This window comes from Eretmochelys imbricata, chromosome 22, assembly GCF_965152235.1.
Source record: "Eretmochelys imbricata isolate rEreImb1 chromosome 22, rEreImb1.hap1, whole genome shotgun sequence".
NCBI lineage: Eukaryota > Metazoa > Chordata > Testudines > Cheloniidae > Eretmochelys > Eretmochelys imbricata.
In genome coordinates this window covers 17,260,084-17,287,939 of record NC_135593.1, presented here as the reverse complement: position 1 = coordinate 17,287,939, position 27,856 = coordinate 17,260,084, and the positions used below count along the sequence as shown (strand labels likewise).

Genomic DNA, 27,856 nt, shown 5'->3' with positions numbered 1-27,856 from the left:
GTTACGCGTGCGAAGTGTGCACTGGGGCTCTGCTGTGCCAATGCTATTAGGCAGCACTGGGCAATGTGCCAGGTGGCAGAGGGGCAGGAATGGTGGATGTGACACCACAGTATTGACACCAGTCTGTGTGGCTTTGAACTCCTGGCCTTCAGTGTCCACATGTGCACGTAGATATGAGGATTTGTTGCCCTACAATAGAATCAGTGGGCAAAGAGAGCTGATGGGATAAGCTGACCAAGGAGCACAGAGGAGATGGAAGTTGTGACATTAAAGTGGGCTCCCCATGGCCAGCACCTCCACAGCCACCCCAAGGGCTTAGTCAGATTTTGGTCACCCCAATCGTGGACCAGGAGACCACTGTGCTAGGTGCAATTGGTCCCTGCTCTTTGCCCCTGTGTCCAGCCATGTGTGAGCCTGACACAGTATCTGCCATGTGAATGGGCCACTGCCTTAATTAGGCTTAAAGGGAAGGAGCAAAAGAGTCCTCAGCGAAGTTGAGAAGCATTTAAACAGCCCCTCCTTCCTGCCCGCCACACACAGCCGTCAATCGGTGCTCTTCTCCTGTAGTCTCTATCCTTGGTGCTGAACACTCCTGGCACTCCAGTGCCAGTCATGTAGGGCGGGAGGTGCGAATGTGTTCAGCGTTGGACTTTTTCTGCTCCCATGGGAGCAGGGTTAGGCCAGTATGGAGTGCCCTTGCTGGAGACATTTTCCAAATATCTACCATGCTTTCCTGTGGTCACCTTGCCGAGTGGATTTATCCACACCCACATGCCACTACATGAAGTCACTCTCTGTCCTCTTTGGCTTAGTGAATGAAACATCCAGTTTATTATTTAGTTTTCCAAGATCTCTTGGGTAAGACAATTGAAACAGGTAACAAAACACCATACACAGCACATAGTCTATGTGGGATGCTATTTACAAAAGAGCCATGCCATCAAATTACCGGCTGTTCCCGGCAGCATGCAGCTATTGAACCTTCACAGAGACCTACTTGCTACACAGTAACCTGAAAGAAATACTCAAACAAGAAAATCCTACTTGCTAAAGTGTATGGTAAGAGCTAGGATAAGAGATGTAAGGGGCTGAAAAAGCACATGGATTGCTACAGATGTAAGGAAAGCACCCGCAGAGCCAGCAAGGCACTGAGGTGGCATGGAGAGGCTGGGGTTAGGTGGCTGGGAGCCCCCACACCCCATAAACAAATTGATAGGTGTTTGGGTCTGGACTGGAACTAAGTCAGCCTCCTAGGGCTCTGGTCCGCTCAGCACCCAGCAGTCGAGGCGTGTGAGCCTGGGAACTGTGCACATTCAGGCTCCCTTGGTATATTCCCACCATCTCCTGCTTCTGCTGTGGCCGGATGCACAGGGAGGCCAGCCTGTGTGGTGGGATGTTACTCTCTGTGTCCTGATGGAAATGAGAGAGGAGCTGGAACGGGACTGGGGGAGTAGGTGTGCAGCATGTGAGTGGGAAGGGAGTTAGTTGGAGACCGGAAAGGGGGTTAGGCTAAGATTAGTGTTGGCTCAGATTTAATTAAAGCTTGTTCATCCCTCTCTAACCATCTCCCAGCCATGGTGTTTGGAGCTCACCTATGCTACACCAGTGCTGCTGAAGAACTGCTAGGCACCGGATCTCTGTGGTTAGAATATACAGGGAAGTCTGTGGAGCTGGGAATGACCCCTTTAAAACATGGCAGTGGAGCGCCCTGTCACTCTTGCCTGCAGAGACTGGCACGGCTCATGCATACTGCCAGATGGACCAGAGGGTGCCCAGCGTGACGCTATAGGCCAGCACAGCCACCAGGTACACCCGGAAGAGCAGCACGTCCAGCACGTAGCCCACCTGGAGCCACTCGCGGGCGATGTCGCGGAACTCGTCGCGCTTCTCCAGGAACTGGCGGATGGCAGCAATCTCCTGCAGGATGCTTTCCGCCACCGGGGAGCTCTCTCCTTGCGCCGGAGGTGCCGGCAATGGCCTTGCGCCTGCTGTCCTCTCATACTTGCGGAGGTTCTCGCAGCCGTAGTGGTTCAGCTTGGCTGTAGGAACAAGAGAGAGAGGGGGCAGCCTTTCAGAGGTCCCAGCACTGCACTGCTGAGCTTGGCTGTGCTGGGCATTATACCATCCCAGAGGTGGGGTTCTGAGCCCCCCTCCCCAGTGTCTGGCCCAGAGCCACCCTCTCTTACAGCAAACAGCCTCTGGGGGCAGGCAGGGGGGTTAAATCTAGTATGTCCCTTTTCTCTACGTGCTAGGCCAAGGGGCGTGTGCTCCAAAGAGGGGTGGTGCTCTGACCCCATTGCCCCAGGGCCAGCAAGGAGTGAAGATGCCTGGGGTGCCTTTGTAAGCTGTGCAATAGGGCCGATGTCCCCGAGCTGTGTGGCCCAAAGGGGATCCTGTTCCATTGCTCCTTCCTGGGCCACATGGACTTCCTGGGCAGAGCTGGTCCCCGGGGTCCCGCTGAAAGCAGTGGGGTGCCCCTCTCACGGTTTGGGGCTAATGCCCCAGGAGGATTTGAGTTCAACACTGACCCGATCATGCAGGCTCAGGTGTTTTGCTTCCCTGCATCATGGTCTAGCTCCACCAGGTGAGCCCTGAGTTCTTTCTAATTCCATGCAGCTTACCCCCCTTGGTTGTGATAGTAACATGCAGCCAGGAGGCCAGCTCCCTGCGGCCCTTACCCCCTTTCCCAGTGCCACAGCTCGTACCTGTGCTGTCATTGTTCTCTGGGTGCCGGCTGATGTCCGAACTCGGTGTCCTGCTGGGGTAGAATTTCTTCCTGTCACGGATGCAGAGCAGGATGGTGGCTCGTTCCAGCACCAGGTGCTTGACCCAGTCAGGGACGTGAGGCTGCAGATCCTGCTTGTGGACCAGGCGCACGATCAGGATGGTCTCAGTCAGGCTGATGACCAGCAAGGCCATGCACACAACAAAATAGACGCCTGCCAGAGGAAGGCAGCAATGGTCCATGGTCAGCAGGGTCAGTCTCTCGGCTAGAACTAGGCACGGCCCAGGCAGGGCCTGGGTGAGCTCTCTGTACTCACCTCTCTCGATGTTAGGTCTTCCTCACATGTAGTAGCCCCTCCTGCTCCAGCCCTACCGGGACCCCTGGCAGCTCAGCGTATCACTCAGCGTAACCCTGACCCAACCAGCATCCTGGCTATTCCTGTCCTAGTCACCCCACACCCAGCTCTGACAATTCCCCTCAGTCTTGATACACCACCCTGGTTGTTCCTGTCCTCAAGTGCATCTGGAGCTGTGCGGGCGCCCTGTAATTCTGGCCCTCAGCAGACCCTCCTACTTCAGACTTGGCCTCCCTAGCACCACACAGCTCTGCCAGTACACCTCAACCCTGACCCACAGCCCCCATCTCTTGCTATCCTAGTTCTGGTCTTCTCCCTCCCACAGCTCTGCTAATGGTCCTTATGACCAACCCACAGCACCCCCACACAATTCTGTCCAGTGCACTGTCCTACCAGATCCTCTGGCCATACAGTTCATCTGCCCCAGACTATCACCATCCAGCCCCTTCTTGGCTCTGGACTCTGCGAGGGAGACAGATGCTAGATTTCAACCGGGGATGTGTGCACACCTAGGTAATCACGGTGATGGGTGCTATCATACCTATCAGTGGGGTCCCGATGGCAGTGGCCGGCAGCGTGTCCGACACAATGATCAGGAAGACGGAGTAGCCCAGCAGGAGGGTGATCTTGAAGGACACCCTCTCCCCGCTGTCGGGAGGCAGGTAGAACCCCACGATGTCCATGACCATCAGGAAGATGCTGGGGAGCAGCAGGCTGACGGCGTAGAAGAGGGGGCGTCTCCGGATGACCACCTGCCAGCACAAGAGGGGGCGGGGAAGGTGGAGAGTTCCCTGTCAGGAGGAGGCCATCCGGGAATAAAGGCCCGTGGCTGCCTGGCTCCCCTTCACCGCTATTGGGGCCTGGTATTGCCAGGCAACCCTGTCAGAAGTGAAAGGCCAAGAGCTTTGCTGGCCCCAGGGGCCTGGCTGAGTGACTGCTATGTTCTGCAGGCACATATGGCATTGGCTGTGATGTGTTCCTCTCTGCGGCAGCCCTGCTCGTTTGCTGTGGGGAGCTTTGCCTGCTTCCCACCCTGAGCGCCCTAACGCGTGACCCCTGGTCTGGCTTTGAACTGGCAGCAGCAGCTTGGCAGGGCACTGTGGAGCTGAGACTGGCTATTGCCTGGCCGCCCCCATTCTAAATGAAGGGCCTAGGCCCATGGGCATAGCACAGACTGAGAGCAAGGGCATCCGGCTCAGCTGGCCTGCATTTCCGGTTGCAAAGCCGCTCCTCCATGCACACACCCCACCGCAGCGCACCCTCTGGGCTCCTTATTTATAGTCACCAGCTGCCCAATAAACAGCCCATTAAGCCACACACCTGCAGTGGCTTGGATCCTTGGACCATCAGCACTGGAGACTTTTAATGCTCTATGGCCATATTATGGCCTGGAAGTGGAAGGAACGGCCCTGCCCTGGAAGGGGGGCCCCAGCTATAGAACCACTTCATGCTGGGGGAAATGGCTGCTCAGATGGGTCAAACAAACGGCATCTGGGCTTACTCTGTGTGTGTTTCTTGGATGTTCGACTAACTCTGGCTCAAACCAGGGTGCTGGGGGAAGCTCTGCAGTCTGTAGGCAGCAGCTGGACCCAAAGGGGGAAGCTGGCCATCAGGTAGAAGCCATGCTGAGCGACCTCGTTTGCCTCCTGTGAGCGAACCAGGTGCGAGCTGCACTGGAGTGGACCTAGGCTGGGAGTCCTGTCCCCTTGTATGAGTGATGTGCTGCAGCTTGTGTTGCAACAGTCCTTGCTATCCCCACCGTGATATGCAGGTAGCACATGCCGAGGGGTTTGCTTAGCAACCCCTCTGCACACTTTAGAGCCAGGAGATTGGTTGCACAAGTAGAGAGAGAATGGCACCATTTGCCTTCTGCATCTTGGTGCTTCCCCAGCTCAGTTCTCCTCCCTTCCCCCAACACACACGGCCCACACCCAACCAGGGGAGGGCCCTTACATAGAACTTCATCTCGGCGTAGCTGTCGCTGCCCTCCACGCTGAACTCCCGGAACTGGCTGAGTACGTAGAGGAGCTCCCACTCTCCCTGGTTCATGAAGATGCTCTTGTCAAATTTCACCAGCTCGGGCTGCCGCCACAGAGAGATGTTGATGTCGCGGACTGTGGGGTGGAAGAGAGGTGGGCATCAGGGCTGGGGAACTGAGGGGAAGGGACATCTTCCCCCAACACTGCTGATGCACTCCATGCCCACAGCCATCCTACAAGATCTGGGAGCGTCACGCTCCTCCCTTCCAGGCCACATTCCTCTTCTCTCCTTGTTCACAAGCACGGATTGGCCTGCATGCGTTCCCTATTTCTAGGGCTGTCCAGGGGGGTGAGGCATGGCCTGCACTGAGCCAGCGTGCTCCCAGAGACTGTGATTGCTCCATGACACCCTCCGCCCCGCTAGCTCTTACCCCGCTCTGTCCCTCCTTGGGCGGCCATGGGCTAACAATACAAGCTAACCCCAGGCTGCCTGTACCAATGAGCCCAGCACTGACCCAGGGAGCCCAACCAGCTCAGTCCTTGCTTTCCCTGCTGGTAAGAGGACCATTTTGTGCCTTTTGCAATGTCCACTGGGAACGAAACTGAGAGCCACCAAGTGACTGCGAGTTATAGAGTCCCAGACCAGGTCATATTGACTTCCCATGCAGCTGGAGGCTTTCTTAGCTGGCCTGGTCCCTCCCTTCCCAAGGCTCCTGAAGGGCAGGGTGCAGCGGGGAAGGCAGGGCTACTTGTCACGTACTGTTGTGCAGCCAGCTGGTGAAGGTGAGCGAGCAGTTCTGCACGTCGAAGGGGAAGTTGTAGATGTCCAGGCTGCAGGCAGTCACCACCTGGATTGGCTTGAGGTTCTGGACCTCCCCGTGGTAGCGGATGTAGACGTATGGGATGTCCGGGGACTTGCCCACGTCCACGCTGAAGGGCACAAAGAATGAGAACACCCCCGTCAAAAATAAATAAATAAAGCGGAGTCCTTTGGCTCTTTTCTACCGTGGTAAAATGCCAGCTGCAGTGGATGGGAGTGCCCCAAGCCCGGCTAGCCGGGACAGTTGGGAGAGCATCTCTGTTAGGAATGGTAGCAGCTGTGACACCCGCTAGATGTGACCCTCGCGTTCCTGGCAGGGCATTGGGCAGCCTGAAGCCGGCAAAGCTGGGCTGTCCAGCAGCCTGAGACCATGCAGAGGTCTCTGTTTAGAGCCTGTTGCTGACAGCTGACTCGTGCCCAGGAACCTCTCCAAGGAGACAAGCAGCCCATCCTACCTGTTCCCCAAAGAAACCTACATGTTTATTGACTCTCCAGCTCTGTGGACCCATCTCTTCTTTCCCACCGCAAACCCTCCTGCAACCAGTCATCCCCCCATCTTTAGTTACCAGCATCACCCCCACTCAGCCAAACTATAGCTCCAATGCTTCTCTCAGTGGGTGACTTGTCTAGTTTGACTGTTATCTCTGCAGCGCAGGGCTTTCTGTTACTGCCTGTGTGTACAGCGCCCAGCACTGCAGGGCCTCAGTCTCAGCTGGGGCTCTAGGCACTGCTGTAATACAAATAATACTTGTAGGAAGCACAATAGACTATGGCAGACTCCTTAACGTTCAAAGGACAGACACATACAACAGTTACCTTTGGTGACAAGGCCCCTCTGATGCATATGGGGTTACTGGGTTTGTGTTCGTCACATGGTTCTAAAAGGAAGGGAGGAAGTGGTGCAAAGGAGAATACCCTAGAGGAAAGCTGGGTCCTGGGTCCTCCCAGCTGGCTGGGGTTGGAAAGGCCTCAGAGGGGCTGGTGAGCTGATAGCTGGGGATTGATTTGGTCTGGTTTTGAGTCATGTGTTTAGAAACAAAGTGAGCCTTGAAGGAAAGGGGGGAAATGACTTTAGCTGGGACTTTGATGATATTTTTTTTAACTTCCCTGGCTGGTGGGTTTGCACACAGCCCTATACCTTTGCATCTCATTAGCATTGCCGTAGGACTCTCTCTGTGGACACACTCCCTCTGATTAGTACCAGGAACGCCTCACTGAAGTTATCACACTGCACAAAGCAAAGCTGTAAAGTTTTTAAAGGGTGGCAAGTGCCTGAGATCATGGCAGCTCCTTAAATCCTAGCAGAATAGAGATGGTTAAGAACAATAGATTTCTTTCCCAAGGAAGGGTTGGCAGTTCTGCAGCTGCCCCTGCATTGTGTTTCCTGTACAAAACCTTCCTCTGAATATCTGAATTCCACCCCAAATGCAGCAAGGGTAATTATGAACGTTTATAGTCAGCCAGCATTGGAAATGTCCCAACTCCTGAGCTATTCCCATCTGCAGCGTACGGTATGTGGGGATATTGCCAGCTCTGTGCAAACCAGCAGCAGTGCTGGGAATACAAAGTGGAATGTGAACTTGCGGGGGAGGCGGGAGAGAGTTAAATCTCCAGGCCCCATGGGCTGTTGTCCGAGAACTTTGCTGCACTTACAACTCATTGATGAGGATGTCTGGTACCCAGATGCTCTCGGTGGGGATAGACATCTGCGTGATGTTATCAAAGTCCTCTGGATTCCACCTGAGAAACTCGTCAATCCAGTGCTGCAGAAGTGAGATAAGAGGGGACTTAGGCAGCAGGATCAATTCCAGGCCGGTTCCCGACCTCTGGCAGGAGTATTAGATACAAAGCAAAGCCTATCTTCCCAATTACTGTACTTGCCCAACTATACAAAGCTTAAAGCATTCACCCATTCCCCTCTAATCCTATAGCTCTGTGCCCCACATGCTACTGGTTATCCTCTGATGGTTTTGACCTCGCTGCACTAAGCTAGGACATTATCATCCATGTGCACACGCTCTGAACCACTGGTCTCTCTGCTTTCCAGAGGGTGCTGAGTTTTACATGTTGGCTACATACTGCATAAGGGGATGTCTTCTTGGTGTTGGAGCAAGTCTGTGCACTGTTCTAATCTTCTGGAGACTCTGTGGATATATCCATGTCCCAGCTATTCATTTGGCTGCATTTCTCATTTTGGGATGAACTAGGTTAGCTGAGAACCAGCAGGAGCCCATAGGGCACTCTCTTTGCATAGCCAAAGAGAAAAGGATGGTGTGCTCGGGGAGCTCTGAGTGAAAAGAAAGTGAGAACTCTCATGTGGATGCCAAGGGGGATGCCCCACTGGTCTCCTCCTATCCTGGAGCTGTGGGAGTAAACTCCCTCTGCCCCATGAGGAAAATGGAAGTTAGAATACAAGCCAGGAGCTGGCCAGAGTGACGTGAGCAGCAGACATGTCCGAGTTTCCTTTGGCGAAGCAGGCAGCAGGACCGCCTTCACAGAGGCACTGATGGTCTCCAGCAAAAAGTCCCCACAGGCCAGCACCCCCGCAAGAAGAACATGGCTCCTGAGCACAAAGCGTTCTCAACATCTCCAGGGCTTTCTGAGAAATCGCCACGTTACTATGGGTGCCGGCGCTGCAGCGATAAATGCGACTAACCCTGGAGAGGGCCCAGGGCAAGTCCCACCGAAGGACAGTGGGCGAGAGAGCCGGGAGGGTTGCAGCCACTCACCTGCCTGTACCAAAGGTAGGTTGTCAGCACCTGGTTTTTTTCATCCTGTTGGAAATAAAAAGCAAAAGGGTGAAACCGGCGAAGGGCATTTCACAGCTCAGGGGTTACTGGTCTTGTGTCATTAATGCCAAGGGCCCAAAGCGATCAGGAAGGGCTTGGGTACAAATGATCACCCGGCTCCAGATGTCAGTGGGGATCAACTGGCAAGAACACAAGAGGAGAAGGTGGGGTGATGGCAAAATAACAAGCAACAGAACCTCTGATTGCAGATCCTTTGGGACACGGATGGGCCTTCTTAAGCTCTTCAGCTTTCCCTGCCAGAAGGCCTGTCTGTCCTCTAACTGCCCTGTTGGCAGAGGGGCCTTCAGACACAGTCACTGATCCAGCACATTTTAGAGCAAACTTCTTTCAGTTTGGAGTAAGGGGTGGGTGTGGATGGCTTATTGTAGCAACTCTGCCTTGTCTGTGGTCAAGCCTCTCTGGCACGGTGCATTGAATATTGTTAAATTATACCTAGGGCCAGGTTCCATATCATCTCAGCATGTTGGGTTCTGAGCACTTTGGAAATCTCACCCTTAATTAGGTGCCTAAAGGGTTTCTGAGCACTTGAAGACATGGCTCCAAGTGATTTGCCCTAGTTTACCTAAGTCCAGCTCCTAAAGAGGATGTGTCTCCACACTTCACCCTGGATGTGGAAAAACTTAGTGGCATATGAATCTCCCTAGGCTCAGAGGTACCTACCTCCACTCCTCAGCCCCAGAAGTGTTAGGGCTTCTGGGCTCAGTGGCAAAGCAGAGGACTTACCACGCTGAGAATGGCATATACCATGACATCAATGGCTACGTTGGTTGTCCTTCTCCAGTCCTGAACTGGCCGGACACCCTTTCTGTAATGAGTCAGCAGGTAGTCGGAGAGCTGGAGCAGGGCTGGCTTGGCAGAGTTCAAAGTCCTGTTGTTCCCTTTCCGAGCAGCTAAGGGGAAAAAAAATCACATTTCCTTGGACTCATTTCTGGGCATGAACCCGCTCAGTGCCTTACCTTCCCCATTCCCTCTCTCTCCATGCTGCTGCACAATTGACGCAAAGCAACCTGGCTCAGGGAAAGCTGACTCCCAGCAAAGCATGGCTCAGTCTAGCTGAAGTAGCTTCCAGCCAAGACCAACTCAGTGCAGCGCCTGCCGGGTCATCTCAGGTGGGGAGTGACTCCCACCCAGGACCGGCTCGGTGTGGCTCCTATTGACTAGAGAACAGAGAAGCACTTTATTGGCTCACCATGTGGAACTGTCTGCTCTGGGGCATATGGGCTGGGCTTGAGACCCTGCAATGCAGTCTGGCTGTGGGATGGGGAGCTCCACTAATCTGAACTATTGCAGCCTATAGCCTGGCTCCCAGCTGCTCTAAGTACTGCAGGCACATCTCTCTGCCTCTCAGATAACTTTTGGGCATCCTGAAATTGTCCTGCCCAAGGTCCGCACATCCTCAAAGGGGTTTGATCTTTCTTCCATTCAAAAAGAGCACAGAGTGCATATTGGTGGTGTAACAGGCTGGCCTGCCTCGTGGGCTGCAGAGCCTGGGGCTAAGGCAACCCTGATTATAGGATCAGCCCCACCTGAGAGGAATCAGGTGGTTCCAGTACGAAAGGAGCAGGAAGTGGCAGTGAAGGGGAAGCTATATCTGCAGATGCTGCAGGCTGTAAGAACGCTCCTGCAGGGCTCTGTGTCGGCAGGAGAAAAGCTCAGAAGCAGGGCCGAGTGAGCTCCAGGCAGGTAGACTTGGGAGAGTCTCTGTCCAAGCAGGGAAGAGACTGCAACTGGAAGGGGCTGTGGAGAAGAGCAAACTCCAGGCAGGAGGTTGCTGGGGAGCAGAAAGACAGGCACTTAGGGTGGTGGGGATGTGCCCAGCTGAAACTGGGATGAAGACTGAGTTTATGTACTGTTTTTCTGAAAGGCTCCATGGGGTTTTGGACCAGGAGAGAGATGCTGAAGTGGGGTCGGGTCCTGGAGGTCCATCGTGTATCAGAAGACTAAATAAATAGGGCCCCTTGTGGGGATTGTTTGAACTGCCTGTGGACTGTGGATTTCTCCAGGGCTCTGAAGAGGGGAAAACAGAGGCCAGGTGTCTTAGAGGGACCTCTGGCCATAAGGGGGCACTCAGGAGGTGGCTGCCTGTGTTATTAATGGGAACAGGATTTACAGCAAGACTGACCTCATGGTTAATGTATATTTTCTTTCCAAAAAGCCACCCTGCTAGCTCAGTGCATGGGCAGCTCCCGGCCCTTCTCCCTGGGCTCTCTGTGGGAGCTGGGTACGAGGTGACATGTGAAGGAGTTTTAGCTTCCAGATCTGTCGTCTCCAGACATGGACAAGGATCAATGGCAGAGGTGAGACTATTCCCACCCGGGGAATATTTAAAATTTCCCTCAGTATTTTTTTAAATCAAATTATCCCAGGGAAGTGGAGGGCACAGGAGTAGGAGGAAGAGGCTGAAGCTAAGGAGAAACCAAGATGTTTAATTCATTTACCTCTTTAATTGATTTTTTTAAAGAGTATTTATGTGACTGAAGACCTGATCCAAAGCCCATTGAAGTCAATGGTAGTCTTAGCATGGACTGCAATGGACTTTGGATCAGGTTCTGAGAGTTTCATACATTGTGAAAGCTTCCAAGTAGTCTTGGCCAATGTTTTTACAGCCAGACTTTTTCTTGGAAAGCAACAGCAGAGCAGCTGGTTTGCCTGGATGTCGGTCAAATACCCATTGCTTGGCCTGTTCCTCCCTCCTTGGCTGCCCCCATAATCAGCTGCGATGTGGGGATGGTTTAAGGTCTTGCTCTGGCACCGCTGAAGTCAATGGGAACCTTTTTTCTGCAAGCCATCTCCATACACCATCATGGCTTTCATTACTGCCCAGCAAACCAGCTAGTGGTGCTCCTCCTCTCCTTCTGTGTTGGACTGACAAAAGGAAAGGAGTTATGGATTGTAGCTCTCCTTTCTGCCTAATAAGTGTTAGCAGAGCTGGTGGGATTTAAAATGAATGAGGGGCCCATCACAAGCTGTGATAGCTGTGATCCCATGCCTTAGTAGTAATGAAACACTGCTCCCTGGTTGGCACCTTCACACCAATCAGTCACATTACCATCAAACCCCCAGAAAGAGTCTGGCAATGGGGCAGGGGGAGGGATTGAGAGAGCGAGTGAATTTCCAGACACTGGCCTGCAACAAAAGGCTGTGTTTAAGGAAGCATGGCTTGGTTGGTTTGTTCCTGCTGAGGGAACGCTTTTTCAAATATTGCAGCAGAAAGTTGAAGAGCAAGGACAGCGTTGTGGTTGAAGCACTGGTCTGGGACTTCCAGAAATCTGGCTTCAGGTTCTCTCCCCACCACAGAATCCCTGTGTGACCCAGGCAAATCACTTAATTTGTCTGTTTTCTATCTGTAAAATGGGGACAATAATCCTTCCTTCCTTCCTCCTACCACAAATGCAGGAAGGGTGACTGGTGGGGGAGAGGGTGTGTGAGAAAAGGTTACTCTGCCACTGCCTGGGCTGTACCTGTCCTGGAGATAGGGGATCAAGTCCCCACTTGCCAGCGCTGTCCGTTTGGAACCTTTGAACAGAGTTTTATTCAGTTTGTAGTTAAATAGCAGCACTTGTTAATACTTAGACTTGTTGGTATCTTGAAAGTCAGGCCTCCAAACAGTCCTGCAAGCTCTCTGCGTTAATGCTGTGAGCACTGAGTGCATAACAGATTGCCCCCAATGCAGTGCTCCTGTTTGCAAGGCAACTTGTGAAGTGAAAGTCAAGTCAAAGTCACAGAACCCTGTCTGCAGCTCAGCCCGCAAACATGACCGTCTAACCAGAGCACAATTCACATGTAATAAAAGGAGCTGACTGGAATAGATCTGCAGGGACTTGGGAAAAGCTGTCTACGAAGGGGCCTTTCATCTTTCTTTAAAAAAACAAAAACAAAAAAGATTTACCTAGGACCTATAATGCCTCCAAGTTAGCTGGGCTCATGATCCCCCGCCAGGTCTGTGTAAGGCAAAAGAGGATGTGAGGGGGGTGAGGAAAACAGGCGGCTGTTTGGTAGGAAAACAGGCTGTTTGGTCGTTGTGCTGTCGACTCTGTCACGCTGTCTTCCAAGTGGCCCTTAATGGTGCAACCTGTCATAGTGGGCTCACAAAGGTTTGTTTTTGGGGCTTGCCCTGCCAAACTCTGCAGATGAAGTGGTGGTATAGCCGTGTGGGTCCTGGGATATTAGACAAGGTGGGTGAGGCAATATCTTTTATTGGGCCAACTTCTGTGGTGAAAGAGACAAGCTTTTGAGCTCCACAGAGCTGCTCTTCATGTCAGCGCTGTGTAAGCTCAGAAGAGGAGAAAATTTGGTAGAATTCAGACACCTCAGTAGGTAACCTAGTCTTGCCGTGTGTTTGTGTGTGCACATGAGAGAGCGAGAAATAAAGCTGGGTGGGAAACAGATTTCCCATCCTGATGATTGTTCAGAATTTGATTTTTTTTCTTTCATCCTGAATTGGGGTGAAAAATCAAAATCTCAGATGTTCCCAAATCAACCCCCCTTCTCTTAAATTTTCAGGTGAGTCAAAGAGTTTAACAGCAATCATCCTGAAACTCAGACCCAACGGGCTGGGCCTGCTTGGATTTGGATGGCTAGCCCCAGCCACTGCAGTGCTGCAACATCCCCATAGCTAGGCTCAGCATGCTAGCTTGGGCAGAGTAGCACTTGTCTGACTACCTGGCCTGGGAGGCACGTTCCCAGCTGCAGTGTAGACATACCCAGAGTGATCAGCCCTGCCAAGCTAAGAAGTACCAGTCACCGGAGTTTCGCCTTTGGGCCTTTACCTCTTGCAGGCAGTATTGGTATGAAAACACAGGATGCCAGCCTCTCTCTTCAGCAGGCTTGCTGCTGGACAGCTCCCAGTGGCAGCTGCCCAGAGCAGGAGGGAAGCCAGGATGCAGATATCACACACAAGGCCTTGGAGACAGAACCAGTACAGGTGGCTGGGGGGACAACTTCGCCTTTAGGGTGGAAGTGACTCCAGTGCTGAAAAGTCAGCCCACACCCTGTGCACTACTTACATCCTGCATGAGCTCTCAGTTAGTGGTGTATTGACTTCAGGTAGCATCTTTAAACAGGTGAACCCTTTGTCAGCCCCCTTTTTCATTCGACTGGAGTTTTGGACCACAGATCTTCATTGCAGAATTACTCCCATCAAATCAAAACTAATCAACCACAATCTTTCTGCAGGAATAAGAGTTTTAAACTTGCAACTTTGCAGATTCATTAGATTTCTAAAGAAACACCAAGGTCTAATTTGCTGGGACACTTTTTTTTCCCCCCCTTTGCCTAGGTATCTTGGGAGAAATCTCACTGTTCTGCATCAATCTCTAAACAAAGAAGCAGCTTTTTTCCTTCCAGGTGTTTTCTATCGTGGCTTCACGCATAGGTCTCCTGTGTGTAGAAATGAGACCCATTCAGGCTTATTAAATGGTGAGTTTTCCTAGAAGATCTGCGTTGTTCATCGGCACACGTTAGTACTCTTACCACTGTGATCCTGAGGGAAAATTGAGTTTTCAGTAGCCCTGGGGCTTGTCTCATTGTAGGATGAGAAAACAGAAATTGTCAGGTGTCATCTCGTCCTGCATCTTGTCTCCAAATGCTTTAGGGGAAGGTGCAAACTCCTATAATGAACAATGAGGCACTGCAAATGCTCTGAGGTATGTATAAAGCAGGCTCCATGGATGTGATATTTTTTTCCTTCACGCTTCCTGCTGAAGTTGTTTCTAAAACTCTGGGTTTCCTTGGGTAACCAGGAGTGCTTGAGTAACAGACACAAGGAGAGTGGAGCTCAAAAGAAGGGAATGGAGAGAAAACAGCCCAACTCCTCATCTCTAATGGGCTTGGCTGCACGCTGAAGATGGAGGGTATGTGCTCAACGCTTATTAATCATTTTCAAGCCAGATGTTAAAACTAGACTTGGAACTAAGATGAGGCTGGGCTAATAGGATGGGATCTGGATTATCTATGGCATGTCATTTAAAATAGCATTCATTGGCATGGAAGGGGGACTCTGAGCACAGGGGAGGCAGGTCCACAGCACAGGAACCGCGTTTTATGCGTGTTTGCACTCACCAGAAAGAAAAAAGGCATTAAAGTCCATGTGAAATTCTTGCTGGTTGGTTAAAGTTAGTTTCCTCAAACACCCTGTGGTTCCTGCATATGCCAGAGAGGAACGGGTGCTGTAGGGAGCTGGCTGTAGCTTCCCAAACTTTCAAAGTGAGGAACGCCATGAACAACGTTGGTTGCTGGCGGGGCTGGGAGGTGGGGGGAGGGGGTTAGATGATGTGACAGTAGCTTTTAGTGGAGCGACCCATTAGTGAAGCATAAAGTGATTAGGGCTGGAAGAGGCCAACATTAAGCTGTCTAGTGCATCCTCTGCTATCTTGTGTGGGACTCTGACCTTGCTAGACTTCTTCCAATAGGTGCCCAGCCAGCTGTGACTTGAAGAGTCCTGGTGACTTTGATTCCAGGGCAGTGGCTTCCTAGCTGATCTTGCCACTTTTGCTTTTTCATTGTGTTTATGTCTCTCCCCCACCCCCATAAAATATATTTGGGCCAGAAGCTCAGCTGTTATAAACCAGCCTGGGCCACTAACTTCAGTGCAGCTACACTGATTTCCACTGGCTGAGGATCTGACCCTTTCCTCCCTGCTTTTATCATTGTTTACTCAGGACAGCAATTCCTTCCTTTCCTCTTCTGCATCCTCACTCTAATGCAACAGTTTTGGGGGCCAGAAATGATACTCAATGAAAGACAGTTTCCAACCTGCCTTCAAAGGAAATCTCAGACATGTCCTTGCTTTGAAACCTTACAGCTGCATTAGTTCCACAATATTGCTTCCCTTGCTCGGGAAAGTTCGACAACAATAAAGAATGATTCCTAACTAATAACTGACAGTTATGAGAGAGTCTGCACTGCTTGGGAATAGGAGCATGGAAAACAACTCATCATCTGTTCTGTTAACTGTCGTCCAAAAATATTTAGTCCTCCATTATGAAAAACGAAGCATTAGTAGGGATATCTGTTTACCAAGCTCAAGTGTTTGGGCAACAGGTTCCAAATTGATATATATATCACTGTGTTCTCTCTCTTTTTTTTAATCCTCTCTGACTAAACAAGCTTAAACTTTTCAACTCTGCATCCTTTTATTATTGAGTCTAAAATTATCGAGTCTAAAAACATCCCGTTAGCCTGTCACAAAGGCTATTGCTAATTTCTCTGCTCCAGAGCCTGACCTGCATTTCTGACACTCCTCTGAACATGCAAAATCACAGAACCCTTTCCATAACCTGTTATGGGTGTCCCCCCTTCATCAGGCTGTATAGATCAATTGTGATAACATGAGTGTCTCTTTAGAAAAAAAATGTGGTGTATTTCATGCACAGAATTTAAGCCATCAGGCTTGTATTAAAATACTTCTACCCATCTCTCAGCACCTACAAGACTCCCCCTAACTTTCCCATAAGTTTCCTTACCTTCACTTTGAAACATAAAAGCGAACAGCAGCAGAGCAAGAAATGCCCAAAGAGTCGAGGGTGGCATGGCTCTGATCCAGAGGGTCGCAGTCTTTCTTAGTTCCTCTTCACAATGATTCCGCATGTAGGACTGAGTCTTCTGGTTCTCCTCCGCTCTGACTCCCGCTTCTATCCATCCCTCTGCAGATAAAGGGAACCTAATCAGGGCAGCAGGTACACCTTTTGCTTGCTCCCTCCCCCCCCCACCAAAGGTCAGGTTTTTGAAAATGCGTAATTAATCTTGCAATCAGACTCCTCTGCTGCATCACATTTCAGGCTGGGAGGATAAAAAAGGAACCCACCCACCCGGACTGATGTCACACGGGACAAATGCACAGTGCCTCTCAGTCTCTCCCCAGGCAGGGAGGGCACTGGCATGTCTGCATGAGGTTAACCAGGGAGGCAATTTGTTACCTGAGACCTGGCTAAAAGCTGTTTCAGATAGAATTGATGGTGGTGGTTTTTCTATAATTTGTTTTAAATGTCTCATTTTTGCTGTAGACAAAACCCTCCGATTTGAGATTGGAATTTAATGGGGATGAATAATGTTAACTATCGCTCTGCTAGTGGGTTGGATGAAAAGAGAGTGAGGTTTCCTGCAGCAAGATGTATTAAACTGCTGTAACGTATATATTACATCCACACAATGAGACCTGTATTAAGGATCACATGGCCAATGAGGGAGTACAGCTACTTTAAAGTTTACCCACCCAGTTTTGATCAGCCTTCAAATAAGGAGCCACCTCTAGGCAGCTGATGTGTGGTCAGTAAGGGTTGATTTCACACGGTCTGTTCAGTTTAACTGGCTAAATTGATGCAGCTGAATTGATTGCTGTGGAGTGTGGCCTGCTTATCCCACAATGAATTTGGATGTCTCTATTCAGGCACGTAGGGAAGAAAGTGTAGATATGTGTGCATGTGTATGGTTGTACAAGTGTGTGCAGGTGTCTAGAATATTACAACTTTCTGATTACTTTTTAAATTTTTCCTTTTTAGAGAAAAGAGGAAGTTTTCAAGTAAAACAAATTCATACAGGTTTAAGAACTCATTAAAATCCCTAGGCTTGACACCCGTATAACTCCAGTGACTTCAGTGGTGTGACTTCTGATTTACACTGCTGTAAGTGAGGACACAATCCGACACTTTGTTGCATTTCAAACTAAAGCTGAAAACATCTTCCCTCTCCTGTCCATTGGGCTGTCTCTTTTTCCGTGCTCTTATGTAACGCAGAGGTTTATTCCTAGATTCCAAGGCCAGAAGGGACCACTGTGATCATCTAGTCTGATTTCCTATATAACATGGGTCTTAGGACTTGCCCAAAATAATTCCTAGAGGTGATCTTTTAGAAAAACATCCCATCTTGATTTAACCATTGCCAGTGATCGATGGAGAATCCACCATAACCATGGCTAAATTATGGCAGTTAAAAATGTACACCTTATTTCCAGTCTGAATTTGTCTAGCTTCAACTTCCAGCCAATAGAGCATGTTCTACCTTTCTCTGCTAGATTGAAGAGCCCTTATTAAATATTTGTTCCAAGTAGATACTTCTAGACTGTCACGAAGTTACTGTTTAACCTTCTCTTTGTTAAGCTAAATAGACTGAGCTCCTTGAGTCTGTCACTATAAGGCATCTTTTCTAAAGGGGCTCTTCTCTGATCCCTCTCCAATTTATCAGCATCCTTCTTAAATTGTGGATCCCAGAACTGGACACAGGATTCCAGCAGTGGTTGCACCAGTGCCAAATACAGAGGTAATATAACCTCTCTGCTCCTCCTTGAGATTCTCCTGTTTATGCACCGAAGCGGAACATAAGCACTCAGTGCGATGCAGTGGCCAAAAGGGCTAATGAGTGGTATCACGTCAGCCCTTTTTTGGCCGCCACTTCGCACTGAGAGCTTTCCGTTTGGCTGATTCTCCCACATGACTTGTGGGTTTCTGAGCCGTTTGCACAACAGGACAAAGCTGAACCACTGCTTCCGAACGGCAAAGCACGAGTGTCGATGTGTGATGTCACAACCTGAAGTGTGGCATGTAATGATCAATGAAACTGGATACGTTTGTTAAAAAACTCCCTTTACAAAGCCAAATGGCAAATAATCAATATGCGCCGAACAATCAGTGCCATGCAGTTAATTCCCTGTAGGCAAGCAAAATTTGAAGAGCAAAACTATCACTTGAATGTTTCTGGGATAGTCTGATTGTGTTATAGGCTAGCTTAGGGGTGCTATTGCAACTAATTGAGTATTCCACTTGTTAAGTACAGTTAATGTTCTCCCTGGGTCTTTATTATTAATCATTATTTTTATGGCAGTCACACTCATGAGTCACAGTCATGGACTCGCCAACCCCAAGCATCCAAAATTATGAGTCAGGCCTCAAAAATCATAAGATTGAAAAATCTCATGTTTTGTTATGCCAAAAATAAATTTTCGGTTTCTTCTTTTTGGTTTTTTTTTGTTTGTTTGTTTTATTATTATTATTTTTATTTTTGGGGGTTTATTTTTTTTCCACTATGTGGTAAACAATTTTTTCTTAACCATGAGGGGTAGAAACTATTTGAAAAGAAAGCTGACCTTCTCCCCCAAAAGATGACTCTGGGGGCTGGAACTTTGAGAAGCCCCAAATGCCCTGAGACTTGCAGGAAAATTGTGAGGGTGGGCAGCTGCGCTGCAGGGGGGGCCTCTAGACATAGCTCAGCTGAAATAATCATTATTAAAATTGAGCTGCAGATAAATAGCAGGGGAAAGGCCTTTAATTGTTTAGTGAAAGACTATCTCCCTTTTAACGCTCTTGTGCATTTTTTGGCATTGATAAAGTTTGGTAGGTGGACTCCTAGGTGAGCATTGAAGAACTGGGCTCCTCTGTGATGATCTAACCGAAGGGAGCAGTCCAGGACCCTGGGGCCCTGCAATGATAGTTATCACCAGGGTTGGGTTTTTGGTTTGGTTTGGGTTTTTTTGCTCCCGGACGGCACAGCAGTCAAGCTTTCCCTGAAGAAATTTCCTATTAATGGAACTGATGGCAAAACAGATAGGCAGGAATTGGAGCCCTTGGCTGCAGCACGGTGCAAATTACATCAGATGGCAGCGTGGAGTCACTTAAACAAGATAAGGATTAGTGCGAGGCCCTGATGAACTCCCCTCGGCTGCCAGGAGTTGTGTCAGGAAAAGAGAGTGCAAAGCCAGGGCTAATTTGATTTCTCGGCTGTTAGAGGACTGCCAGTCCTCTCCCGGGGAGTGCAGACAGCTCGGAGCTGTTTGCTGTTATTGAATCTGGATAATAAAAAGCATGAGCAGCACTACTGTAGCAGAGCCAGGGACCATGCCCTGTGCTGCGGATACTGCCCAGCTGTAGGTGAACCCCTGTGGGATGCACAGCTGGATATGAGGATGGGCATTGCTAACACCTGGCCTCATTTTGGAATGACGCACAGTGACTGGTCTGGGGAAGGGGGGGGTGATGCATCCAGCAACCATCTCAGTTGGCACTAATTGGCCCCCATTGTTGCCAGCTTCTTCAGAGGTTGAAGACTACATTGGTCTTGTGGATGGTCTGCCTCCTTGCCTCTTGAGGGCATGTTGGCTGGCAGGAGATGGTTGGTGCATAGAGAATGCACCAGTGATCCTTACATTGGCCCACTCTGGAGATGAGGAGAGGGTCATCAACCCTGGCACCTTGCGCACTGAATTCCTGCTCCTGTCATCCTCCTATCTGCCTCATTCCCAATCTCAAGGGGGATGTCATGGCAATAACTATCCCAAAGGTGAATAAAGCCCAGATTCTTGCTCAGAAGCATGAGCAGATCCCAAGGCCATGGGGCTCATCTTGTGACCATTCGTGGCATGTAAACTGGAGCCTCCCATTGGAGAGGAGAGAAAAGTGTGTTCCTGCACCTGAGTCATTTTCCCTTGCTTGCACATTGGTCACAATGTCAGGCAAGGCTGTAGTGGCCAACAGCCAGGGCAGCCTAGGCGTGGAGGCCCACTAAGGGCCTGAGAATCAGGGAGAAGGTGGCTTAAGGCCTGGGCACAAAGGGTGATCGTAGTGCTAGGCCTGGCATGAGGGGAAACTGAACTAGAGCTACTGTAGCAGCATAATTAACTCTGAATTTTCTCCCTTGGGGTTTGTCTTCATCTTTAAAGAGATTTTAATGTTGTTTCTATCAGCCCTTCTGTTATCGGATGTCTAATTAGTGTGATATATTATAGCCTCGTGTTACACACACATAGAGACTGTACATTTGGGGCTGTTACAGGATGCCCACTGTAATGGATGTGTTTTCATGGGACGTCTGATATAAATTGGCAGCATCCAGATCAGATTTACTTTCCGAAATGGTGTAATGGGATTTTATTAGCTCTGTAATCTGCTGCATGGTAATTGCTTTTCTGGGAATCGAAGCACTTGGCATTGAGAGACTTTCAGAGCCTCGAGAAGAAGAGCTGTTTTCTATCACAGTTTGCCCTGTAACTAAGCCTGAGTGGTACCTAGCTAGACCTGCTCTGGATGCATCACAGACCAAATAAAGCTCTAAGTGTGAAAGTTGTTTTGGAAAATGGGACTTCTGAAAATGTTAACCTTGGTAGGTTATCCAGACCAGGGATAGGTAAGCCTGAGCCACAATGTTGGAAATGCACGGTGATACAAAATAGATGGCATTGAGTAGTAAAGAGCAGGGCAGGAAACAGTTTTCACAGAATTTAAGTTTTTGAGAAGGCGGGGGGTGGGGGGAGAACACCTGTCCTGAATCAGGACAAAAAGTTGACATCTTGAAAATTTTCATGAACCCCAAATATGCAGATCAGGTCAATCAAAATGTTTAGTTTCAATTTTGACCTTCAAAAAAATTAACCTTTTTTACGTATAAATTAAATAAGATTTCTAAATGAAAAGTCATTTCAAACTGTTTTGGAAGTGTTGAAGTAGGACTTTAGGCTATTCCCAAACTTTCAATTTCAAACTCAATTTTTTCCCCCCAAAATGAGAGATTCTTCAAAACTGGGAAGCGTCTGTTTCGAAGATTTTTCCAGTGGAAAAACATTTTGTCAGAAAAATCCCAACTCAGCTCTAGTGAAGAACCACTTGGATTTCCTTTTAACTATCGCTAACTTTTATGAGACACACTAGCAAGTGAGAGAAATTGCACTCCAAGCTATATTCAGCATTCAGAAGCAGCTATCTATAGTGGTTCCTAGTCTCCTGGATTATCCTGTATCCAGAGAAATTAAACAAACTCAGATGCAAACTGGAGTATTGGTTGCAACAGTATATCCATGCTGAATAAACTTTTGTTTTTAGACTTAAGCAAAACAAGAAATTGCCTCAAATGTGGCCCTTTCCCAAAGGTGAATTTTCCATCCAGTTTGCAAGTAAATAAATGTTTGTTTACAAGGGAAGCATCAGTCACTGAACTGAAGACTCCCTCCCTGACCTCAGACAGCTTGTCATTAGTGCATGGATGATCCAATCTGGGCTTTTGTATGCTTGCTTTGGAGTTGTACAAAATCTGATCGAGTCTCTGTCAAAGGACCATCCGCAGGTGTGCTGAGTGCTTCCTCTGGGTAGGTTAAATCTGCATGGTTAGCTCCTAGTGGAATTCATGGAAGCATCCTCTCTTCTCCCATCCCCTGTTTTGAGGCTATCAGGTTTTCTTTCTCCCAATGCTGCAGAGAGTTTTTCTCGTCAGCTTTTCAGGCTGAGCATCAGGCTAAAGATTTCTGATTGAGGCAGGATGGCTCATGATCTTGATGGTCTTTGTTTTCCTCCCCTCATATTTGTTTTAGAGCCCCCAGCCTCCATAAAATATGTAATTCACTTGGAATTAAACTCAGGCCCCCACAGCTCTCGGTGATGGAACATAGCATGTCGTTTACTTTTGCATATAATCACAGAAATGACCCTCCTTGAGCTTTCGTGTGGAATGGCTCAAATTATTAGTCCCCTTCGGAGAGTACCTGACGAACAGCTTGAGCACTTGTTAAATTTGCTAGCATCCTCACAGTTCCTCCACTGTTTTCTTATAACTCTTTTTCTTTCCAAATTTTTGGGTGAATTTGATTCTTGTAAAAGTGTCGCTCTAAAGAGCGACTGTGGTAAAGTCCGGCACAGAGCAGGCAATGGCTGTACAGCAGTCATTCCCTGCTCTGCTGATATACCTCTGTCCTGACCTATGTCCCACCCCTGCTATGCCAGTCTGACAAAGCTCTTCCAATGCACCTCAATGTTATATGCCTCCCAACTGCCTCATAGTTTCATTGTTTTGTCTCATACTGGGGAGGAGTATGATGGAATAGTTAGAGCAGTGAATGGATAGTAATGTCTTGGTTCCATTCCCAGCCTGCTCCATGGACTTGCTCTGTGACCGTAGGCAAGTCACAGTCCATGTCTGTGCCTCAGTTTCCCCATGTGTACAATAGGATTAATTACTTGCCTCTGGTACTGCAGCTCACATTAATGAGCTGAGGATGAGTCAATGGCTTGCAAGGCCCATAAAGCATTTGAAGGAACTACAGAAATGCAAAACTGGACCTAATATTTGTAAAGCAAGATCAGTTCACACTTTAAAGTGAGGATCTACTCTGAAAATTGGCCATGAAAGGAGCACCCCGCAGTCCTGCATTTATCTCACAACAACTTCTTGATGAAATTTCCAAGGGAAACTATGGCTTCTCCCACCTACAAACATGCACAGTCTGGCTGGGATTAAAGCAAAACAGGCTTGAGTGTCACTGCCAGGGATAAAGATCCCAGGGGCCAAGTTTGCTTCTGTAACCTGTGGAATTGCAGTGGGTGGAACCACTGGTGCCTTGCGCCCTGCAAGTGGTGACAGGACAGAATTTAGCCTGCTCTTCCCTAGCAGCCCCAGCCCTACGGCTGGCAGTGAAATGAAACACAGGCCTTTGCTTTGGCAGCAGGCTCTGGCTATGCAGAGAGTTCTCTGCAGAATAAGAGGCCTTTGTACATAGTCACTTTTCTGACCATAGCTCCATGGTAAGGCCCTGTGTAACAAAGAGACTCTGTGTAACAAAGACTGCAGGCCAGAGAAGTAAACTCAGTATTTCTTGAGAGGCAGAGCCAGCATACATATGGTTTTACCCTCTGTTCCCCTCAGTGCTCCCTATTTAAAGGGTGCCTAATGAAGACCCAGTTAAGCTCCACACCCCTCAGGTACCTGCACAGTAACCCTTTGCATTACATTCTACCTAGCCCATTGCTAGCTCCATCTTGAATACGGTCTAGCCCCAGCCTAGAGGGATTTTGGCCACCAAGGCGGTAAAGTTGCTTGCGTCACAGTTTAAAATGGCAGCAGCCCTGAAAAGGGAATGAAGCAGCCTCTGTTTCCCAGAAGGTGCGACTCTGTAGGAGATGGAGAGTTGGAGGCAAGGGCTTGAGGAAGGACAGGGGAATGGGGAGGTTTAAAAATGAGCCCATGGTGTAGCTGTAGTTTGTAAATTGCGGGGCACGGGGCCATTTCTTGTTTATATGGAGACAGCTCCCCATAAAAGCTAATAGATTTTTGAAGGATATCGGGCATGGGAGGATCTGCTGCGCTGTTAAGCCTTTAATTTAGCTTAGGGAGCAGGCTGGCGTTCCAAAGCTCTTGCGGCCTGCAGACACACAAATGGCCTTGGGCTGATAGAGGCGCTTGGGGCTGTTTTAGCCAATCAATACCAGACAACAGGAGCTGAGCTCAGATTGTGAGCTGAAGCTGCTGTGTTGGCAACTTGCTACCCTGCCCCTGCCTGCTTGGAGCCCCTTTAGGATGGCCGCACGCAGGCACCTGTCTCAGGTGACGCCGCCTGTGGAGAGGAGCACCGGTGACAAGCAGTGTTTGCCCACAGCTGGTGGCTTCACCCTGATCCTCTACCAGAAGAATGAAGCTTCAGGCAGAGCTGTTCGGGACCAAGTAGGTGTCAGGGAATCCCCGGGTGGATTTGCACCCTATGAGCTCCGCTTTAACCATGAGGTTGGACAAACCCGGGAATTCAGCGAAATGCAGCAGAAGCCATTGGGTTCTGCCCGGGGCTGAGGAGAAGCGCACAGGAGGGGCTTTGCAGATCCTGCAGTGACTCCTTCTGCGTGGGGCAGGTGGCCTAGCGTGGGACTGAACATCTGTTCGAATTTCTTCCGGTAATGATTTGCTCTGCAGTGGCCGGTGGCTCTGACTCTGGAGTTTCTGACACACCCTGCCATTTGCTCTGCTTCTGAGAAAAGGGGATGGGGTGGGGCAGTTTGACCCCTCCCAGCCAAACACACCCCACACTCCAAGCCTCGGGGATCCAGAATTCCACATGCTGGTCAATGCTGCCCCCTCAGGAGCTCTGGCTGAGGCTGCTCACACCAAATGGGCTCATGATACATCTCCAACATGACATGGAGGGAAACGTCCCTGCCTGGCAGATGCCGGCAGCTTTCCAGTGCAGATGTGCAGGGGGAATAGGACATGAAGGAACCTTGACTCTCAGGTTTTTGCTTTCTCTCTGGGCTGCCAGCGTGGCAGTTTCTCAGCCTTCCAGCTGCACTTGCAGCTTTCCTGGCTAAGCTGTTGCGGGGAAGGAGTGGTGGTATTGATGGCTCATTACTTGCATTAATAGCGATTGACAGATGCCAACCAAGCTTTGACTCCGCACCTGATGCCCTGTATCTGCTCAAATTATTCAGTCATTAAACCACGCTTCATTCTCCAGCCTGAACTCAGCCAGTTGAGCATGAAGCCTGGGGTGGGAGCGTGTCCGAAAGCACAGGAAGCAAGGGCACTGCCTTGGCTTGTGTTGAGCTGTATCCGGACAGTGATGCTGAACACACAGCTCTGGATGTGTCTACACGGCACACCTATGCCCAGCTCTGTGGACTCAGTGTTTCCAAGCCCATGCTTGAGTGTCCGCACTGCATCGCAAAGCTGGGTTTCCAAAGGCTGGACCCAGGTCCCACAGCCATGATAATACGTCCATACTGCACTGTGCCAACCCTCTGACTCAGGTCTGCAGCTTGAGGTGTGTCCACACTGCAAAATGGACCCGAGTCTCTGCAGGACTTGGACTCTGGGGTCCTAGGCCCCTGGTCCTGAGTGCCTGCTGACTCAAGGCAGATTGATATGTGTGTGGATGGAAAGAGAAGACAAGGCAAGGGGCTTGAGCTCAAACCTGTGTCAGAGCCCGGGCTTAGTGTGCAGGGTCAATGTTTTCAGTGTCCACACACCATGCCTCTTATCCGACCCAGCCCTAGTGGGGAGCAGACACACTCGGCTAAGTGTGAGCGCCTTCTCAGTACCTCCTGGCATCTGGAACGCTCTCCCTATACTTCTCGGTCTCCTTTGAAATCTCAGCCAGAAGCACCTCCTGTCCCCTTGCTTCACTGCGTCTTAACCTCTCCCTTCCCTGGCTGCTGTTCCTCGGTGTGGCTGAATTACTTTGTGCGCCTGTGTTTTGGGATGCAGCACCCACAGGCTCAGCGTGGTCCCCGCAGCCCCTGGGTAAGACATTGCTGTGACTCAGCTTTATGGCCCTGCCAAATGAAGCACAAACTTAAGTACATCACCTCCCTGATCTGATCGGCGGAGGCTGGAAGCTGATTTTCAGTGTGAGGCTGAGCTGGGAGCTCAGTTACACGTTTCACTAATCAAATCACTGTCATGGGTCATTTCAGATACTGATGGTTTTGCTCTGTGCTAAGAACCAGGCTATCATGAACGCCTCGGTGCTGCATTGTCTTACTAATTATGAGCACATAAATGTCTCCTTAGGTAAATAACTCACCGTAAATAGAGGTGGACTCGCAGATGGGTGGCTTACGTGGCTTCAGTCATGTATTCCGTGATGGGAAAGCCACGGGGCTGTATTCATGTGCACAAACCAAATCAGTGCATAAAGAATCAGGCTCCGTTCTGTCAGATTACACGTGGCTTCTCTCCTGTGGGATCCAGAGCAAACCATGCTATCTCTTGCAATGCTGCCTGCAAGAGGGCGGTTCAGTCCTTGATTCCTCTACTGTGACTGCAACTCTGCAAGTGAGGGGTGGGCCTCAGTGGGTGCTAACTGGTGACTTGGGAACCTTCCCCACTGCTTACTCCATCAGACTCCTTTTACATCAGCCACCAATCGCAAAGAATGAGCTTTGGTCAGTACCAGGGACGGCTGGGCACCGTCTCCCATCACCGAGTGCCTGAGCCATCCAGCCCCCCGGGTCTGGCTTGTTCGGCTCCTCCTCCATCACAGAGTCTAATCAAAGGGACCTCCTTCTGCTGGACCGCAGGTGTGAGAGAACCAGGACAAGAACCTGCCTGCTGCACCCTGGCAGACAGCCTGCTGCAAAGGAGAGACTCCAAAGCAGCTGTGAACCTGGTGGGGAAAGGACCTGCCAATGGCTTCAGAAGGTTTGCATCAGCCCATTGTAAAGGAGAACAGTACAACCAAGAGAATGGTTAGCAGTTCCCAATCTTTTCAAGCAGCTGTACCAACTTACCAGGCTAATAGCTCGGCTGTACCAGTCAGGAACCCTCACCCCCAGTCACTGTGCAACTAACCCCCCCAGTGCAGAATGGGCTGCCCCAAATCCCAGTCTCACAACTGGAAGCATGATCGATAAGAGATTGCACAAATGAATGGGAGGTAGACCGCTGCACCCCGTACATGTGTCTGGTGGGGAGCAACACAGTACGGCTACGCTGCAGCTAGGAGCGTGCTTCCCAGCGTCTGCAGAGAGTCACGCGCTAGGTCTGCTCAAGCTAGTGCGCTAAAAATAGCAGTGTGGCCATGGCAGCATGGACAGCGGCTCAGTCTAGCTGCCTGAGCATGTACCCAGGGGGTCAGGAGTGATTGTACTTTGCCAGCTAGCCCAAGCTCCTGCCCTTGCTGCGTGTCCGTGTACACGTGCTCCCAGCTGCAGTGTAGACACAGAGGCTCGTCGGTAAGGGCCGATTTTGATACCCTAAATCAGGTTCAAGAGGGCCTTACGCTGTGAGCAGCCTCACTGAGTTTAAGGGAGTGAGATGGGCGCACCACAAGTATCTGAAACCCTTTAGATGCTGGGGGTACCAGTGAGAAACGGCTGAAGCATCTGTACAGGTCCGAGGACCAAGGGATGGGAATGGGTGGGCTTGGGGATGTCACTGTCCAAGTAAAACACGGGGGACAAAAGAATGTTGTGTTTCGTTAAGGGTGGGATCTTTCCAAATCCCAGGGATTTCTCCTGCTCATAATGTCTGTTCTGATTGGCTCTTCTGGGGCTAAAGGGACAACATCGGTTTCAATTGGGCCCCAAAATTTAATAAAAAGACATTAATGCACTGAGAAATTAAAATGTTTCCATGAACTAAACCAACTAGAACAGTTGTTTTTAAACAAATGACTGTTTAGCTGAACCCTGACAATGCAGCATTGCGAAGCAGTCAGGGAAAGTGACTGTCAGTAATAGTGCAAGTTCCCACGGTTTGCATTTCTCTCAGTTTGGACAATCACTGTCTGAAGGCTGCCAAGTAGTCTGGACTTTTTGATAGTTCATTTGCTTTTAATATTCTAAAATGAGGCAAAGCAATGTATCTGTTATCAGCATGTGATTTCTAAGCAGATGGCTCCCCTCATAATTCAGAAGCATGATTTCAGCTGAAACTCAATTAATCAGATGTATTTCTGCTGGACAAAGTACACTTACCAGGGAAGTTCAT

General features: G+C 49.7%; 2 protein-coding genes across 3 annotated transcripts in view; one reads left to right on the top strand and one right to left on the bottom strand.

Moving 5' to 3' along the window:
* Nucleotides 1-27,856, top strand: part of USP28 (ubiquitin specific peptidase 28) — a 109,554-nt gene that overhangs the window by 1,776 nt on the left and 79,922 nt on the right. The gene's annotated exons all lie outside the window — the stretch shown is intronic.
* HTR3A (5-hydroxytryptamine receptor 3A) lies at nt 1,741-27,856 on the bottom strand. The gene is made up of 9 exons (XM_077839626.1): nt 27,844-27,856; nt 9,413-9,579; nt 8,609-8,653; nt 7,533-7,642; nt 5,820-5,989; nt 5,034-5,194; nt 3,622-3,832; nt 2,706-2,939; nt 1,741-2,039 (listed from the first exon to the last, which is right to left on the bottom strand). Exons 1-9 carry the CDS (start codon nt 27,854-27,856, stop codon nt 1,741-1,743), a joined length of 1,410 nt encoding a protein of 469 aa, XP_077695752.1.